Raw genomic sequence first — 20,232 nt, 5'->3', positions numbered from 1 at the left:
TGGAAATAAAAAACAGAAAAATAAAACAAAATAGCAGACTTAAGCTCTAATGTATCAACAATTACATATCATGGATAGTCCATTAAATATAATGGACTATCTACATCTTTAAAAGAGAGACTGGCAGAATGGATAAAAACTAAACTATAAGAAACTTACTTCAACTAAAATGATAAAGATTAGGCTAAAAGTAAAAAGATAGCAAAATGCAAACATTAATCTTTTGTTTACTACATGAAAACATTAATAAAAAGAAAGTAGAAGTGGCTATTTAATTCTGATAAAGTAGATGTCAGAGCAAAGAAAATTACCAGAGACAAAGAGGCAAATTATATAATGATAAAAAGTTCAATTCCCTAGGAAGATACAGTTACCCTAATCATGTAGTTACTAAACAACAGAACTCTGGAATGTAAGAAACAAAAAATGATATAACTGGAAGTAGAAACACCTAAGTCTTCAATTATAGTTGGAAAATTACAAGAAGTCCTCTCTCAATAATTGATGAAACTAGGACAGAAAATAACTTAACACCTCAACCAAGAGATTCGAAAGCAGCTTAGCAATTATACATTGTATATGGCATGCGGTCTTGTTTAATGATCTGTTAAACATAATATATAACTATTTTCTATTGTTTTCTTTTAATAACACAAAAGTGATACATATTTACTGGGGAAAATACTGATGTTTATAAAGTAAAAATTAAAATACCCTTGTCAGCCCTAGCTGGGGCATATGAAATAAAAACATAAAATCAAATCAAATACCCCTGTCAGTTTGCCATCACTCCCCTGAGATAATCATTCCTTAGAATCTGTATTCTTTAAACTCTTTTCTATGGACAGTTTTAATTTAACTTTTTAAAGATTTTATTCATACATTTTAGAAGGGAAGGAAAGGAGAAAGAGAGGGAGAGAAACATCCATAGGAGGAGATACATAGATAGGTTACCTCTCATGTGCCCCCAGCCAGGACCTGGCCTGCAACCCAGGCATGTGCCCCAACTGGGAATCAAACCAGTGACCTCCTGGTTCATAGGCCTGCACTCATCTCACTGAGCCACACCAGCCAGGGCAGGACCATTTTAATTTTATAAAAAATAGAATCATACTTAGCACATACCTTCTGCAACCTGGCTTTTTTCCAACTCAATGACATATACTGACATCCTTCCTAATTGGCTATATACAGATCTAACACGTGAGGTACTCATTAAAATGTTCCCGGAAAACATGTTCTTTGATAATAGATGTTCTTTACAGTTACATAATGGCTATCAGATTAATGTTAACAGCAAAAAGAATAAAACTGCCCTTGAGCAAAAAGATAGCAAGACAGTTGGAAATGCTCTATAAACAATAAAGGTAGTAAAAAAGTAAAAACATAAGTTTTAATCATAAGCACAAGGGGGGACACACAAAAAATAGAATTTATTTATAAAAAATTATATATTTATTCTTACATGTTTAAACTTCATTCGCCTTCTAAGTACTCTCCATTTCTTGTAATACATCTACTGAGACTTTTTCCCATTGTGCAAAACAGTTTTTGAACTCCTCGATTTTGATGCTATTTAGTGCTTCCCCAATTTTTTTGTTTCACCCCTTCCACATGGGCAAAACATTTCCCTTTGAGGACTTTTGTCATCCAGGGAACAAAAAAAATGTTGCTCGGGGAAAGATCAGGTGACTAGGGATGAGGCATGGAGATCATGCTGTTTTTTGGTAAAAACTGCTGAACACTCAGTGTGGTGTGGGCAGGTATGCTCATAAATTACCATCATGAAATGGCAAACACCTTGAAAGAGTCTTCAGAAAAATTCACTGAAGCCAAATGCAGCCTCTCACAACACCAATACAGATGCGTTCCCAGAACACTCACCTAATGGGGGAAGCCTGTATTACACGGGGCCCACCCTCTGGAAGATAATTCAGGTTTTTGGGTGTTATCCCCCTTGTATGTTTTCTAATATTTTTTAAGAACTTCATAATCTACCTGACATCATTAAATAAATGAAAATATAGGTATTCTACCACAGGCACAAAAAAAAAGGGAGGTGGGTAGACATTATGTTAATACAAGTATTTTTTTCCAAGAGTGAAATACTCACAGCTGTTTCTCCTTTTGAGAGATTTGTTTCTGCAGACTGTCGGATTTACTCTGACATTCTTGTAGATATTTCTTGTCCTCATCTTCAGCTTCCATTTGCGCCTTCTCTGCTTGCTGCAATCTGGTGTAATTCAAATCAACTTTGGGTAAAACTGAGGCTAGAACTAGGGTGTAAAAGGGTGAAGAAGACAAATAAAAGAAAAATGGGGAAATAGAAACATTTCTAAATGAAAACAAAGTTTGGGGGAAAACTCACAAACTCAAACGTGAAAGAGCCACACAATGTCTAGAAATTGTTTTGTGATTTTTTTCAATATAACATATAATATGCCCAAAATACTATCTTCAAATTTGTTTTATTTCTTGTTCATAATTAATAATGCAAAGCAATACAGCCTTTACCACTTTTATAGAGCATAATGAATCAAATTTCAAAGTATAATAAGTGTGTTACTACCTTTTTACAAAACCATGAAAAGCATAGTATTTACGTCTAGACTAGGTGGAGAAGCCCCATTGTTATGTTAGGATGTGTATGCCAGGAATCAAGTGCACTGACAAGGCCAAGAGCAAAGACCTGCAAATACTTTAAATAACAGCCTAGCCCTCCCTATATGATCATTATGCATTTACTAAATTATGCCAAAGCTGTACGTATATGTGTGTGCATTTTAAGATTTAAAAGTATTTAGTACTCGTTGGCAACATTCTCTAGAGGTTATTTTTGTTCTTTGAATTCTGTCATTGAATTTTTAAAATTTGCTAAAAAGTGATTTCCATTTGTTCTTATTTGTAAGTCATTGCTTCTCCCTGTGCTTAGCTCCTCTCCCTACCCTTTACGGTCATCTAGGATTTCTTAGATTTAACTTCAGTATTTTTGTAAGAAAACATCTCCCAAGTATTCAAGTGATATTATTCCTTGCAGGGAATCCTAAGATAAGCACCCATTCAGCTAACCAAAAAAAAAAAAAAAACAAGGCCTCTTCTTTTCTTCCTTAAAGCCATACCAATGGGGCAACCCTCACATATTTCAGAAGTATGAATGCCACTTCCAAGAGAAAGAGTAACATTCAAGTTGTCTTTAAATCTAAATTTGAAATATTAAGGTGGAGGGAACTTTTGTCTAATATTATAGAAACTTAAAAAAAAAAAGAGTGAGGTAGGCCTTGAAGTTGTGCTATCACAGAAGATGGCTAAGGGGAACTAGATACTTGAGATGCTAAAGCACGAGATGATGGTCAATCTGGGTTATAAACTATTTTAAACATTTTAAAAATTAGTAAAAGAGCCATTAGGCAAACAGTGGACCAATGGTGGAAAAAAAATCTGTGCCAACACATTGTGAAACCAAAGGTTAACTTATTTTTAAACAATTTATATATTTTCCATCAAAAAGTAGCTAAAAAGATAAAACTGCATTTGTAAACCCTGACCTCTGAAGGTCAGTACTCAAAACCAGTCCCTGTGCACAAGGTTTGGAGGATATGTTTCTGGAAATCCAAGTGCACCCACTCTGCTTTACGGCAGTGTTTACCACAGCAGCTGATCGAGAAGTGTACAGAGTCCCTAATACCCCTTAGAAGACTTAATAGCATAAATTCTTTTCTGTGTAATATATTATAAAATTGTTGATTCTCTTTCAGTCTATTTAAATACAAGTGGTTTTCAGAAAGATATATCTTTGACCAGCTTGTACTGGTCCTGAGTGTCACTGCTGGCACATTTCACCAATGACATTGCAATTGTCCTAGTTTGAGTTAACAAATCGTTGTCACTTCATAATGGAATGGACAGAAATCAAAGACAGAAAAAGGTAATAAAGATGTCCAAAATGTAAAAATGGGGATAAAGAAAACAAAAAAGAAAAAAGAAGAAAGAGGATGTCAATAAAAGAATATTCATGTCAATAAAGCATTAATAGTTATGTTTTTCATAAGTAGATTCAAAGAAAGCAATGATAAGACATATGTTGACACCAACATGACAGATCAATGGAAATACATTACATTTTCCAACAATAAAAGTGAAAAATGCCAATATAAAACAATTCAATTTAAACAAAATTATTTCTTGGGTTGGGTTAAGGGTCCTAGCTCAAAGAAACAGAACTAAACTGTCAACTCGGAAAGCTTGATTTCAGATAAAGAGATGGTGAATGACAAAGGTTATGACGATCAATATGCATGGAAATCAGTCAGAGATAATTCCACCACGGATTTTGTTTGTTCTACACTTTTTCAACATTTCTGTTTGTGTATTTGTTTTATGTAACGAAACAGATTGAACCACATGAAATTGCTGATATTAGGCCTTTTTAAAAAATCTATAAAGTGGCAAGTTCAAATGAATCAGCCTAATATAAAGCAACTTGATTCCATGCAACAACCAAAACAACAAAGGCAAAACTCTGCTGGGCTTAAAAAGCAAATCATGTTCTAATCTAAATTTTCCTAATGGTTTTTGCGGCAGGTGTCAGAGTGGAATAAAGAAAAGGGGAGAAAGAAAGGAAAAAAAGAAACTAAGACCAGAAATGCTGTACCTTTGTTCCAGCTGCCTCATGGCTATAGTAATTTTATTGGTTTTGTCTTCTAGTCGAGCAATTATCTCATTTTTTTCTTTCAAACTATCTTCAGAACCCTATTCAGAAAAACATAAAAGCTACAGTGGTTTTGACTTTTATACCTGAATATTTACAAGCTTTGTATACCATTTTGCTGTGGGACTGTTACTTTGGAATGAACAGTTAATTTATAGATTAAAATACTGTCATGATATAAAGCAGTAGTACTACTAATCTTCATTTAAAAATATAATACAGGGGAAAAACTCAGCTTTCAATGTTTTTGGAAGACAACAGGCTAAGCTCTTATAAAATATGCTGTTTTTTAAATTAAATTGTAAAGGGATTTGGGCAATAAGTCTACTAAACAAAGATGTCACTTTATTAGAAAATTCATAATCATTATAGTAAAGTATTTCAGTCAAAATTAAATCTTTCTTAGGACTATGCTGTATAAAGAAGTTCACAAAAATGTCCTGCATGATTAGATTGAGTTTTCCCAAAAGATTTAACTTCCATACTGTTAACCTTCCAGCATTAAAAAAACAAATTCAGATAGGTGATTCTATTTGTTCTCTGATCCTTTTTCATTGCTACATATCTGAAGCTTCCATTTAAGAATAAAAAAACCCTCACTTTTTATAACTAATATGGCCACTTAAAACAGGCTCATCTATTAAAAACCAAACCCTACATACAAGTATTCATTTTCAAATTATATAACAAGAAATTCCAAGAATTTAAGAACATTCCTTACCTGCAACTTTTGATACATCTCTATGTTAATTGCTTTAACTTCCTCTAGTTGTTGTCTAAGGCCTATCAGAGTATCTTGTTTCTCATGGATATCTTTCTCCAACAACTTCATGGCAAGTTCAATCTCATGCTTCATACTAACTTGCACGGCTAGCTCGTTCTCGACATCCTGTAATTGCAACATATCCTCAATTCACATGCCACTTCAGGATGTCAAAATCAGACACACAATAGCTAACAAGGCCAAGAACGAGTTCCTACCCAATATGCAGACCACTCCTTTTGAGCCCCAGTAAGGGAGTCAATCAAGCCCTAAAACCACATTCTACATATTTTCAAATGCATATTTTGCTAAAACGAAAGTATTTCCTAGATTGTCAATTGTCACTATTCTACTGGCTCAAGGATGAAGTACTTTTATGCCTCATAAACTCAGTACTGATTTTTCTTAAGTAAAACAATAAGCCAAAGAGAACCCAAAAATCCTATTTCACAATCTTAATTTCTTCTCTTAAAGAATTTTACATCAGAAGGAAAAGATGTTTCCTAATATTAAAGACAAATAGCAAAAGTAATGAATAGGCTCACAATACTCTCTTATTCACCTGGGTAGTAGTTACACAGGTAGTTACATTATAATTCATTAAGCTATAATTTGTATTTTTCTGTAGGGTAGAAAAGTTCATTTTAAATATGATTTTACTAATACTTGAATACAGCATTCTATTTCCTTTTTTGTCATGTTGGTCACGATCTATTCATTTCAAAAGCACAGACTGTAACAGTTTAAAAACACCATTAAAAAAACACTGATACAGTGGCAGCTTAAAGAAGTTGAGGGATTTAAGTGAAGTGGATTGCCATCCCACACCAAGGAAGATAAGGCTGAAAGAAATTTTAAGTGGTGGTTGCTTAAGGGTAAATAATAACTATTGTTACTATTGTTAGCTAATGTAACTTTAATGCAATCTACCTGTCGTAACTGAGACTCATCTCGAAGCTGCCTCCTTGCTTCATTGTACATTTCATCCAGCCCCTGTCGAGAATGCTTATATGTTTGAAGCTCAGTTTCCACATCCACTTTGGTAACCTAGGAAGAAAACTTTCAATTCTATCATCACTATTATTAATACAGCACAGAAATACCCAATCTATACAAAAGTCGCAAGAAGTAACAATATTTGACACAACAGTCTGTTTGCAATCAGTCTATACTTACCTCTAGGTGTTGCTGTGTTTTCATTAAAATCAATTTATTCTCACTTCGCAATTGATGATTTTCTTCTTGGAGTTTAATGATATTATTCTTTGCTATTGCTAACTAAAAATTATGAAACATGGGCAAAAAACATTTTAAACATCTTTATACTTGTTTTACAGGTTATGTTCATGGCTATAAATAATAGAAAATAAAATCCTAAAACTAGTAAAAATGACTCGTACAATTACAGAAACTTTATAAGAAATATATATTCCTATTACCCCCAAATACCAATTTAAAAAAATTTACTAATTTCTACTGTTTCCTTTTCTTAATCAATATATATTATGTTAATCAAACATATTATGTTTATCTGGTTTACAGTATGCCCTGAATACAAAGTGCCTGAGTCAGCATATAAAGAAATATGTGATAAACAATAAAACTGTAAAGACTCGTGTAAAAACAGAAACGTCTACAAGGAAAAAAGGTTTTGCTGTCATTGGAAATGACATTCGTGATAACAAACAGGATGCCCTGTGAAACATGGCACACTGAGTGGCCAATGCAAGTATGAGACAGCTCTCAGTATCAGAGTTAAACCTGAACGAATAAGTGAAGGAATGACTTGATTCTTAGGCCCAGAATAAAGAGGATCCTAGGAAAGGAAAGCAGGGACCACTCCCCAGTGTTGACTTGCAAATAAATTTCTGAGTAATTTGTTAAGGATACAACTGAACTTCACAGTGTGCTTATGACCAAGAAGAGGCACAAACTAGTGAGCAGCTCTCTCTCACAGTCCCAAACTATCGAAATGAAGATGCACTCTTAATTGCAATTATACAAACAATCATGTTTCCCCTGGTTTGAAAACACAGGGCAAGTTTTAAAAGAAAGAAAAAGTTTAATTCACAGGGAAAAGAGGGTTAATTGCACTAATAAAATAACATATTTCTTCCTCTACCTGAAATAACTCTGAAAATAGAAAGCAATACTTCTATGGCTTAATAGATTTTTAACATATTAAAAAAACAGTATAAAAAAGAGAGCTAACATAAATCTCTGGTTCTGGGACCACCAGAGAGCCAATTAGACAGTGCAGGAAACTGGAGCACATGGTGAGAATTTTACACATGGGAAGGTAAAACAGGGTGGATATGATCATGCTTGAAAAGAAAAGCAATCTGAATAGTGGAACAAGAGGGAGAGTATCATTTCAGCACGAAATCCTAACTATAGGTGATTCTGTATCTAAAGTCAGGCTATCCAGATTTAAAAATGAGAAGTACAGCTCACTTACAAAAGAGTATGCATGAGTTTCATCTTTGAGGCTCATTCCTAGAAGGTGAATATCTCAAAACAGGTAAGATTCACCTGAGACAGGTGGTTTTTCTAAAACTCTTTTTTTTTTTTGCAAAAGCAAATTTCATTTATTTTTTTCAATTAGTTTGCATTTAATATTATTTTGTGTCACTTTCAGGTGTACAGCATAATGGTTAGCCAATCATATATTTCCAGTACCCAACGGGCACCATACAGTTATCACAATATTATTGTGTATATTTCCTATGTTGCACTTTACATCTCTATGACTTTTGTAACTACCAATTTGTATTTCTCAGTCTCTTCACCTTTTTCACCCAGTTCCCAAAACCCCCTTCCTAAAGAGATGTTTTTTTCAGAGATGTGAGCAGAATGTAGGGAAACCATGAAGGACAGTGCAATACTCTGGGCAAGTAACAACAGGAAGTCACGGGAAGAACTTAGGCAGTTATTGGAACCTGGAGAGAGAGAGAGATCCTAGGAAGACCTGTGCCCTTTGATGAAAGCCCAGCAACCCTTTGTAAATACCTTACTCTCCAGGTTCCTTCTGAAACACCTATGATTAGCCACCCACTCTTGAGATGGTGGTGCCTACAAACCACCTCAAATCTCAAGAGGCTACCATTAAACTTTTCAATTACAACTGTGTTGCATATTTTTTCCATCATCAATATTAAAATGGCTACACAAAAGTTCACCAACTTTGATAAGCCTTTTTTAAAATTCTTGCTGATAAGACTGCTGTCACAACACAATCTAACAAAATTTCAAATGAAGTTAAAGACAACTAAGCTCTACTAGAGCCATCTTATGGAAAAAAAACCACAAATTTGTTGGCCAAACCAATATAAGTATTCCATCATAATGATGAAGATATGTGTGTGCATGCTTCTTACACTCATGCCAAACATGGAAAAGGATCATAAATACTAGGTCTGTGAAAGACAATTATCCATGGCCGATGACAATACCTCTTCAATCAGCTTTGTATTTGACTTTTCTAATGAGTCAACTCTTGAATGGAGACTGCTGACTGTGCTGCTGAAATTAGTAAAGAAAAAACTCATTCAAAATCACACAAACTCACAAAGGCAAGAAAAAGTATGTTATCCTGGACTCTATGTTAACTGACATGCACCAAATGCCAACTGAATTTTGAGTGTGGGAGTTTCAATAAGTTGGATAACTTGATTTAGCTAGAAAAACGATAAAGACTAGCAAAAGAACCAATATTTCTATTAAAATTGTATTTGATGCTGCTCATTATTTTTTGTCTTCTTAGGGTTCCTTTTTGCATTTAACTTCTAATATTTAGGGATAAAAATTCCACACAAAAGAGTATTAAATATTGTTAAAACTAAATTTAAAGTTTTTTTAAAAGATTTTATTTATTTATCTTAGAGAGTAGGGAAGGAGAGAGAGAGAGAGAGAAATATCAATGTATGGTTGCCTCTCATTTGTCCCCTGCTGGGAACCGGGAACTGGCCTGCAACCCAGGCATGTGCCCCGACTGGGAATTGAACCGTGATCGTGTGGTTTGAAGGCCCACACTTAAAGTTATTTTTAAAGGGTAAACTTTAAATGTCTATTTTGTAATTAAGTGGCTTAATGATGCTTATAAACAATGTTCATGAACAGAAGTCCCATTCTGTTTCCCCTCTCCACTTTCATAACAACTTAAAGACCTCCAGAGACTTCTGACCAAGATGGAGGCATAGGTGGAAACACTGTGCTTCCTCGCACAACCAAGTTTAAAGACAACAAAGTTTTAGTAACAAAAACACAATGAAAACACAGAAAATTGAACTGTATGGAAGTCCAACAACAACGAACCATTCATCCAGACGGGTAAGAGGGGCAGAGCCAGCAGCTGGAGGAGCTGGGTCACACAGGAAAAGGTGGCCAGCAGACCCAGGTGCGCAGGTGGCAGTTGGCGGATCCCAGGTGTGGGGTGGCAACGGGCGGACCCAGTTAGGGCGCCAGGCGGCTGGCTGACCGCAGTCACACATTCACACACAGATAAACCAGGCAGAGGAGCAAGCAGTGAGACAGTGCAAACTAGGGCCCCAGTGACAGGAAATAAAGCCTAAAAGCACCAATTGGAAGAACTTTCAGGGGTTGAGGTGCAGGGAAAGGCTTCCAGCCTCACGGGAGAATTCACTGGAGAGACCCACAGGGTCCTAGAAAGTACACAAGCCCACACACCCGGGAATCAGCACCAGAAGGGCCCCATTTGCTTGTGGGAAGCAGCAGAGGGGACCAAAATTCGAGAGAGAGCAGAACAAACACCGTTGCCCCTCTCTGACCCCACCCCCAAATATAGCGTCACAACCCAGCAACAGGGGGTTGCCCGGCCCTGGTGAATACCTAAGGCTCCGCCCCTCATACATAACAGGTGTGAATAGACCAAAACATTATGGCTTAAGAAGAACAGCTCAGTGCTCGCTTCGGCAGCACATATACTAAAATTGGAACGATACAGAGAAGATTAGCATGGCCCCTGCGCAAGGATGACACGCAAATTCGTGAAGCATTCCATATTTTTCTCCAAGGAGGACATACAGAGAATCCAGAGACACATGAAAAGATGCTCGATATCACTAGCTATCAGAGAGATGCAAATTAAAACCACAATGAGATACCACTTAACACCAGTCAGATTGGCTATCATAAACAAAGAAACAAACAACAAGTGCTGGAGAGGTTGTGGGGAAAAGGGGACTCTAGTTCACTGTTGGTGGGATTGCAGACTGGTACAACCACTATGGAAAACAGTATGGAATTTTCTAAGAAAACTAAAAATGAACGTACCTTTTGACCCAGCAATTCCACTCTTGGGAGTATATCCTAAGAACCCTGAAACACCAATCCAAAAGAACCTATGCACCCCGATGTTCATAGCAGCACAATTTACGATAGCCAAGAGTTGGAAGCAGCCTAGATGCCCATCGGTAAATGACTGGATCAAAAAACTATGGTACATTTACACAATGGAATTCTATGCTGCAGAAAGGAAGAAGGAACTACTACCCTTTGCAACATCATGGATGGAACTGGAAAGCATTATGCTGAGCGAAATAAGCCAGGCGGTGAAAGACAAATATCATATGATCTCACCATTAACAGGAATCTAAACAAACCAAACAAGCAAGCAAAATACGACCAATGACACTCAAATATGGTACAGGATGTCAGGGCCCAGAGGGGAAAGGGGAGAGAATCATAGGGGAAAAGGGAATGGACTCACATGAACAAGTATAAAGGCCACATGGACAATAACTAAGGGTGGGGGGTGGAAAGGGGAGGGAGGCAGGGAGCATGGGGTGGGGGGCGGGCAGGGTTGGGAATATAAGACAGAAACCTGTACTTGAACAAGAATTAAATAAAAATTATATTTAAAAAAAAAAGTCACAAATTATGAAGATTTATAAAGTATTATATAAAATACAATATAATTAATTTTGATAATTACTTACAATAATATGCATTATTATAAATCATAATATATAATAATTTGACTTAATAAATTAAATGATTTATTAAAAAAAAAAAAAGAAGAAGAACAGCTCAAAATCCCAGAGCCAATACTTCCAAGCAACCAAGAGATAGCCAACCTATCAGATGCACAGTTCAAACCACTGATCAGGATGCTCACAGAACTGGTTGATTTTAGTCACAAATTAGAGGAACAAATGAAGGCTAAACGAAGTGAAATGAAGAGAAATGCACAGGAAACCAATAGTGATGGAAAGGAGACGGATTCAAATCAATGGAGTGAACCAGAAAGAAGAAAAAAATGACCAAACAGAAAACAATGAAGAAACAAGAATTCAAAAAATGAGGAGAGGCTTAGGAACCTCCAAGACATCTTTAAACGTTCCAACAATTGAACTATAAAGGTACCAGAAGGGGAAGAGGAACAGCCACGAGTGGAAAACTTATTTGAACAAATAATAAAGGAGAACTTCCCCAATCTGGCAAAGAAAATAAAACTTCCAGGAAATCCGGGAAGCTCAGAGAGTGCCAAAGAAGTTGGACCCAAGAAGGAACACACCAAGGCACATCATAATTACATTAGCCAAGATTCAAATGAAGGAGAGAATTCTAGAAGCAGCTAAGGGGACAGAGATAAGGGGAGAGTCATCTACAAAGGAGTTCCCATCAGACTGTCAGGTGATTTCTCAAAAGAGACCTTACAGGCAAGAAGGGGCTGAAAAGAAGTATTCCAACCATGGAGCAATCCAAGACTGCTCTATCCAGCAAAACTTTCATTTAGAATGGAAGGACAGATAAAGTCCTTCTCAGATAAGGTCAAGTTCAAGGAGTTCATCATCACCAAGCCCTTATTATATGAAATGCTAAAGGGACTTATATAAGAAAAAGAAGATAAAAAATATGAACAGTGAAAGGACAGCCAACTCACAGTTATTAACAACCACACCTAAAACAAAAGCAAACCAAGAGGACAGCTAGATCAGGAGCAGAACCACAGAAATGGAGATCCCATGGAGGGTTAGCAACAGGGGAGTGGGAGGAAGAGAAGGGGGGAGAAGGTACAGAGAATACGTAGCATAGACAGTAGGTAAAAAACAGGGGGGAGGGCAAGAATAGTATGGGAAATATAGAATCTAAAGAACTTGTGACACATGGACATAAACTAAAGGGGGGATGATGGGGGAAGGGGTGTGCAGGATGGAGGGGAATGAAGGGGGGAGAAATGGGACAACTGTAATGGCATAATCAATAAAACATATTTTTAAGAAAAGACCTCTAAAGTCACCCATTGTTGAGAAATGTAAATATGCGACACCTAGTATCAGGAATGCAGTCAGTCTGACACTAAGCAAACACCTCAGCTTTCAAGGATAGTCAAAAGTCAGGTTACACCACATAAACACACTTGCATTTTGCATTTTTGTTTAAATCAACCAATACTGGACATCAATGTACATTTTCCTGAGTCCGATCTTCAAGGGCTGCTTAGTTTAACCATCTCAAACTTTATAAAATGTAACATGCTGTATACATCACAGTAAAGATGTATAATAGATTCAACAAATTTTATACCATCCTCAGAAACTTCTATTGGCATTTCAGTTAAGCTGTGAAACAGAAAAAATGTTTTTTCATTTATATTACATCATTTTTTAGATATACCCATTCTGAGGTAAACAACTCGAGCTCTTCACCAGCAGCACCATACTGATGAGGAGCGATAACCAGCACAGGACCGGAAGAGGAAAGACCAAGGTTGGAGTCCCTGCTTTTCTAACTGTGTCGCCTCATGACACCTTCCTGAGTTTCAGTTTCCTCACCTATATAACCACACAATAATATTTGCCCTACCTTTATGTGAGAATGAAAAAATAATTTAAAAAGTAACTTTTAAAAACAATAATATATTTGTTTAAACTTGTTCAAACATATTTAAATAACAAATAATTTGTTTTCGAAAACAAAACCCTCAAAAGTGGTTTTCTTTGGAACACAGGTGAATTCTATTTTTTATCTGATTTCTAGACTTTCAAAATATTCTAAATGTTCACAAACTATTTTCCAATTTAAAAAAAAAACAAAGAAAAAGGGGAAGAATTTACAGGAATAAGTATAAAGGACACATGGACAAAAACAAGGGCGGGGTGTGGAAATGGGAGCGAGGTGGGGAGGGCTGGGGTGGGCTGGGGTGGGCTGGGATGGGCTGGGATGGGAGTAAAAGGCAGAAAACTGTACTTGAGCAACAATTAAAATTAAAAAAAGAAAAAAGTGAAACAAAGAAATGCTTTGAATACATAAAATATACAAAAGACATAAGTATTGCAGTAACTGATTAACACACAAACACAAAATTTTAAAAGACTGAGAAAGCTCATTTGAACCAAAGGGAATAGTCTCTAAGATAAACTGTTGGGTAAAAACAGTAAAGTAGAGAATAGTGTAAAGAAGTATGCTACCTCATGTGTAAAGAACTGGAGGAAGGTGAGAAATACAAGAAAATATATACATATCCTTATTGATTTGCATAAAGCACCTGTGGAGGCATTCATCAGAACCTAGTATATTATTAAATCCCTGAGAGAAGGGACTTCCGCCAAGATGGAGGCATAGGTGGAAACATTGTGCCTTCTCCCACAACCAAGTTTGAATACAACAAAGGTTTGGAGAACAAAGACACAGCAAAAAACAGAAAACTGAATTATACGGAAGTCCGACAACCACAACCATTCAACGGGGACGGTAAGAGGGGCGGAGCCAGCAGCGAGCAGGGTCGGGCAGGACAGATCCCCCGACCTAGGCGCGCAGGCAGCCTGGAACCAGTTGGGGTGCGGGGCAGACTGACCTCGGTCGCACATTCGCGCACAGTGAGACGGACCACGCAGGCCCCAGGGGGCGAGGGCTGACGGCGGTGGCACACTCGCGTGCAGTAGGACGAAACGCGTGGGCCCGGTGATGGTAGCAGCTGCAGCACCGGTGAGGGCTGTGGCGGCAGGCGACAGACCGGACGCCATAGTCCCTCTTTGACCCTGCCCCCACATACAGAGTCACAACCCCGCAACTGAGTTGCCCTGCGCTAGTGAACACCTAGGGCTCCGATCCTGCTACAGAACAGGCACGAACAGCCCAAAAGATGGCGCAAGAAGAACTCAAAGTCCCAGACCCAATAACTCTCAGCGACTGAGAAATTGCCAGCCTCTCAGAAGCACAATTCAAAACACTGTTTATCAGGATGCTAACAGAACTGGTTGATTATAGTCACAAATTAGAGGAACATATGAAGGCTAAACTAATTGAAATGAAGGGAGATGCACAGGAAACCAATAGTGATGGAAAGGAAACTGGGACTCAAATCAATGGAATGGACCAGAAGGAAGAACAAAACATCCCACCAGAAAGGAATGAAGAAATGAGAATTCAAAAAAATGAGGAGAGGCTTAGGAACCTCCAGGACATCTTTAAACGTTCCAACATCCGGATTATAGGGGTACCAGAAGGGGGAAAGAAACAGCCACGAGTGGAAAACGTATTTGAACAAATAATAAAGGAGAACTTCCCCAGTCTGGCAAAGGAAATAGACTTCCAGGAAATCCAGGAAGCTCAGAGAGTCCCAAAGAAGTTGGACCCAAGAAGGAACACACCAAGGCACATCATAATTACATTAGCCAAGACTAAAATGAAGGAGAGAATCCTAGAAGCAGCAAGAGATAAGGGGACAGTCACCTACAAAGGAGTTCCCATCAGACTGTCAGCGGATTTCTCAAAAGAGACCTTACAGGCAAGAAGGGGCTGGAAAGAAGTATTCCAAGTCATGAAATCCAAAGACATACAGCCAACATTGCTCTATCCAGCAAAGTTTTCATTTAGAATGGAAGGACAGATAAAGTCCTTCTCAGATAAGGTCAAGTTCAAGGAGTTCATCATCACCAAGCCCTTATTATATGAAATGTTAAAGGGACTTATATAAGAAGAAGAAGATAAAAAATATGAACAGTGAAAGGACAGCCAACTCACAGTTATCAACAACCACACCTAAAACAAAAGCAAACCAAGAGGACAGCTAGATCAGGAGTGGAACCATAGAAATGAAGAACACATGGAGGGTTAGCAACAGGGGAGTGGGAGGAGGAGAAGGGGGGAGAAGGCACAGAAAATAGCATAGACAGTAGGTAGAAAATAGATAGGGGGAAGGGCAAGAATAGTGGGGGAAATATAGAATCTAAAGAACTTGAGACGTGGTTATAAACTAAGGGGGGAGAATGGTGGGGGAGGGAGTGTGCGGGTGGAGGGGAATGAAGGGGGGGAATAGAACAACTGTAATGGTATAATCAATAAAATATATTTTAAAATAAATAAATAAATAAATAAATAAATACCTGAGAGAACTAGAAGGCTAAAGATCAGAGAAGGGGGAGACCTTTCATTTAATGCTTCTTTTGAAGTTTTAACCATGGGAATATATTGCCTGTTCCCAAAAAGTGAGTAAAAGTTTAAAAGTAAATAAATAAGTTAACACAGGGTTGCACTTAGAAATGCAGTCTCAGACCCCAGCCAGGCTGTACAGTTGGTTAGAGCATCATCCCCATATGCCAAGGTTGCGGGTTCAATCCCCAGTCAGGCTACATACAAGAAGCAACCAATAAATACATAAGTGAGACAACAAATCGGTGTCTACCTCAAATCAATTACAAAATAATTAAAATAGCCCTGGCTAGTGTGGCTCGGTGGACTGAGCACTGGCCTGCCAGCCAAAGGGTTGCTAGTTTAATCCCTGGTCAGGGCACATGCCTGGGTTGAGGGCCAGGTCCGCAGTTGAGGGTGTGAGAGAGGCAACTGATTGTTTCTGCCACACATTGACATTTCTCTCCCTCTTTCTCCCTCCCTTCCCCTCTTTCTAAAAATAAGTAAAATCTTAAAAAATATAATTAAAATAAAAAAGTAAACACAATCTCAGAAATATAAATGACAAAAATACAGATACATACAATGCACACATTTCCTATGATATCTATTATTAAAACTCCATGACTAAAGAAGACACTGACACAAGATCTTCCCTGTCTCCAACTCCAGAGGGAAAGCAAGAGTTACAGCTTATTAGCTTTTCTGCAATGAGAAAATGTTTATTTGTATCTTCTGATTGTAATACGTGTTTATTGGGTAAAATGCAAAAAGTACAGAAAACTATAAAGAAAAAAATTAAAAGTATTCATAATCCTATCATTCAGAGTTAGCCAGTTTTGCTAATTCTTCCTTTCAACTAATGAGAACAGTCCATTTCTAACTATGTAGCAAATATTCACTATACTTGTGTTATAGTATGGTAGCCATAAGCCATTTGTGGCTACTACTAAGCACTTACAATGTGACTAATCCAGATTTAAATGTGCTGTGATTAAAATACACATTGAATTTTGAAGATAGTACTAAAAATGAATATAAACTATCTTAATTTTTATAGTGATTAAATGTTGAAATGATAATATTCTGGGTTAAATAAAATACATTTTTAATTAACTTCAGCTGTTTTTTTACTTTTTTAAATAAGGTTTACTAAAAATTTTAAATTGCCTATGTGATTCACATTATACTTTTATTGGACAGAATTGCACTTTACAAACGGGTCTCAGAAATTCTCCTCAGATAGAATATTCACTGACAGTACTTTACAAATTCAGACAGAGTATTCAATTGACAGTACTTTACAAACGGGTCTCAGAAATTCTCCTCAGATAGAGTATTCACTGACAGTTCCAGCGACCAGGCAACACTGGAAGGAGAAAACTTCCACCATGGAATATGAAAGCCACATTTGCCCATGAAGCCCTTTGAAGTTGGAGAAAATGAATTTTTGAAATGTCAAAATGACATAAACTTCCACCCTATCTAACCTTTTTTCTTAAGGGCACAGGGATATGTTTGAAATTCTATTTTTAAATTCTCTGAGAATTCTTTTTAAAAATCCGATTCTCATTTTCTACTGAAAATGAATTATCTCCAGTAACTGTATCCTCACTTTCCATTTTCTCTATTCACTATAACCCCTTCTAAAAAATGCACAGAAGAATAGGGTTAAGCTGACCTGAAGTGAGAACCCTAAGACAATAATCATAAATATACTAAGTATTCCAAGTATCCATAATACTTACTTCAGTTGTCTATTTAATTCTTCAACATAATTCTTCTGATCTAATATGGCAGCAATTTGAACATTCCTAAAGGGGGAAAAAGTAGTTTTGTGCTAATTGGAAAAGTATTTAGTGGGTACCAAAGATAATGTCTAAATCATCTAAAATTGCTGTAAAAACAATGTCTAAGTCATTTTAATTTTTTTTAAGATTTTATTTATTTATTTATCTTTAGAGGGGAAGGAGAGAAGGAGAGAAACATCAATGTATGTTGCCTTTTGTGCATCCCCTGCTGGTAGTTAGCTTGCAAGGAACCCGCCTGCAACCCAGGCATGTGCCCTGACTGGGAATCGAACCGCAATAATCTGGTTCACAGGCCCGCGCTCAATCCACTGAGCTACACCAGCCAGGGCTCATTTTAAATTTTTTAACACCATAATGGTAAAACATTATCTTGCCTTTAAAATTTTATAATCTTTATAATCGGCAGCAGTAAATTGTCCAATTATATTAAATTGCTATAATATTTATTAAATAACTTGCTAATACTAGATTTAATGTGCCATTAGTATATTTAAAAATTTTTGCATCAGTATGATTTATTTTCTATTGAAATATATGACCTATAACATTGTGTAAATTTAAGGCATACCACGTTAGCTCGATATATTTATATTATGATATGACTGCCATTGTAGCAATAATTAGCAGCTCTAACACATTATATAATTATTTCTTTTTAGTAGTTGGAATAAGTATAATTTAAATTTAAACATAATTAGATCTTGAAATAAACTAGTATACGTAAACTTGTGAATAATAAGCTTTCATCCCTTTTATAACAAAACACGGCATAGTACTAAACGGGTTTCAGGCCCTGCGTGGCTCAGTCGGCTGGAGCACCATCCCACGCACCGGACTGTTGCGGATTTGAACCCAGCCAGGGCACATGCCTAGGCTCCCGGTTTGATCCCCAGCCACGTGCAGGACACAATCAATCAATGTTTCTCTTTCACATCAATGTTTCTCTCCCTATTCCTCTCTCTCAGATCAATGAACATGTGTCCTTGGATGAGGATGAAAAAAATTATAAAATGGGTTACAGGAACTACCAGTATAACCAAAGTCATATATCAGACTAAAGTCTCCTTCCAAGTGGTCTTTGCTCTTTAAAGCTTGTAAATGGAAGTGAAAACTAAATAAAGCAGGAACTACACACAAATAATGGCAATAAAAAACACAAGGTAAATAGATGGACCTCATATTGATTTATAAAGACCTACATAAAAAAATACATGTGAAATAATTTACAAAAATCATACCTTTCTTTATTTCCAATATCATCTTCATTCTTTAAATACATGGAAAAATCAATCACCCCAACCTGAATTGATAAATAAAGATATTTCTATTTAAAAGGGAAAAATATGAAGTACATTGAACATGCAACTGAATTTTATTCTTAATTTTTCTTTACTGTTTAACTGCACTGTTTACAACTTAAAGCAATAGTAATACCTGGATCAAAGTGGAACACTGCAAACTGAAAACACTTTGTGTTTGGTACTAATCACTTTCACTTACTTGTGAGTCTAAATCCTCTCCCTTTACACACAGATTAGCATCTATTACATTCAGGCCAACCAGCAGCCCAACAATTACTGCTCCTTCTTCTTCCATCATCAGTGCATGATACTCATAGAATTCACTGTGAAAATTAAAATAATAAAAACATTGAATCACAAATGTATTTCAAAAACTAAATTTTATAATCTCAGTACCTTATTACAAACATGAAACCAGTATTAGATATCTTCAAATTAGCCTTTCTATATGTGAACAACTTTAAATTTTTGAAATTTAAATGTTTATACAGGAAATGTAAAAGAAAGAGAACAAAAGAGATAAAATTGAAAAAAAATTTGAATACTGAGAAGCAAAGATAGATCAAAAGAAAAAGAGGCATCACTGAGGGCTGGAATGTTTGTGACTCTCAGAAGACACAGTGACTGCTGCTGATCTGATTACAACACTTTAATTAGAGTTGAACTTTCAATTTGAGGATTTATTAAGACCCTTGGGATAAAGACTAAGGTAACTAAATGAACCTATGACATATCTCAAAGCCCATGTTCAAGTCAGAGCATTTGATATGTGTATTGCAAGTGTTACTAATACAGAACCAATAAAAGGTACTTACAGATATCTATACTCTAAAAAAATTTCAAATAAGAGACTTGTGAAAGAAATTGGACAGTTTAAAAATATTTGACAATTTATATTAAAAGAACTAGTTATCACTGTCTCATGCCTTCTTTAAGAAGTCACACGTATAATATTTAACCACTTAAATTAACCTTCAGAATATTATTGAGAAATTGCAGGTTCTTAAAGTACGGTCATTCTCATTTAAAATATGGGAAAACCAAGATGTACAACTAGAGTCACAAGTAAACCCAAAACAACTAAATTTTCCAGAACATCAGACATGCACTTTGAAAGAACAAGAGTGAATTAAGGGGCTACCATGGGCCCACTTCCTTTGAAAACTGATCACCTTGTTTTGACAGTCTGTCTTAACCATTTGTCCTCCAATTTAAACTGATGGTTTACAACACAGTCAACACAGTAGTTTGGACATTCAAGATCTAAAAAAAGAT

General features: G+C 36.5%; 1 protein-coding gene and 1 non-coding gene across 7 annotated transcripts in view; one reads left to right on the top strand and one right to left on the bottom strand.

The window, feature by feature from the left end:
• Window positions 1-20,232, bottom strand: part of RUFY2 (RUN and FYVE domain containing 2) — a 42,206-nt gene that overhangs the window by 12,776 nt on the left and 9,198 nt on the right. For 3 of the 6 annotated variants that reach the window (XM_037029145.1, XM_037029147.1, XM_037029144.1), the window contains 9 exons: window positions 19,157-19,280; window positions 18,895-18,956; window positions 17,594-17,659; window positions 8,924-8,993; window positions 6,648-6,749; window positions 6,402-6,518; window positions 5,430-5,597; window positions 4,652-4,749; window positions 2,114-2,233 (listed from right to left, as the gene is read on the bottom strand). In XM_037029145.1, coding sequence (XP_036885040.1) covers window positions 2,114-2,233; window positions 4,652-4,749; window positions 5,430-5,597; window positions 6,402-6,518; window positions 6,648-6,749; window positions 8,924-8,993; window positions 17,594-17,659; window positions 18,895-18,956; window positions 19,157-19,280 — 927 coding nt within the window. The other 3 variants (XM_037029146.1, XM_037029149.1, XM_037029148.1) reach the window with 3 other exon arrangements.
• On the top strand, window positions 10,391-10,497 carry LOC118975450 (U6 spliceosomal RNA). The gene has a single exon (XR_005064054.1). It is a non-coding gene; the product is annotated as a U6 spliceosomal RNA (small nuclear RNA).

The sequence above is a fragment of the Sturnira hondurensis genome, unplaced genomic scaffold (assembly GCF_014824575.4).
Source record: "Sturnira hondurensis isolate 20B ecotype Veracruz unplaced genomic scaffold, ASM1482457v3 Scaffold0020237, whole genome shotgun sequence".
NCBI classification, from domain to species: domain Eukaryota; kingdom Metazoa; phylum Chordata; class Mammalia; order Chiroptera; family Phyllostomidae; genus Sturnira; species Sturnira hondurensis.
The sequence above is the reverse complement of the archived record's forward strand: the minus strand, read 5'-3'. Positions and strand labels throughout refer to the sequence as shown.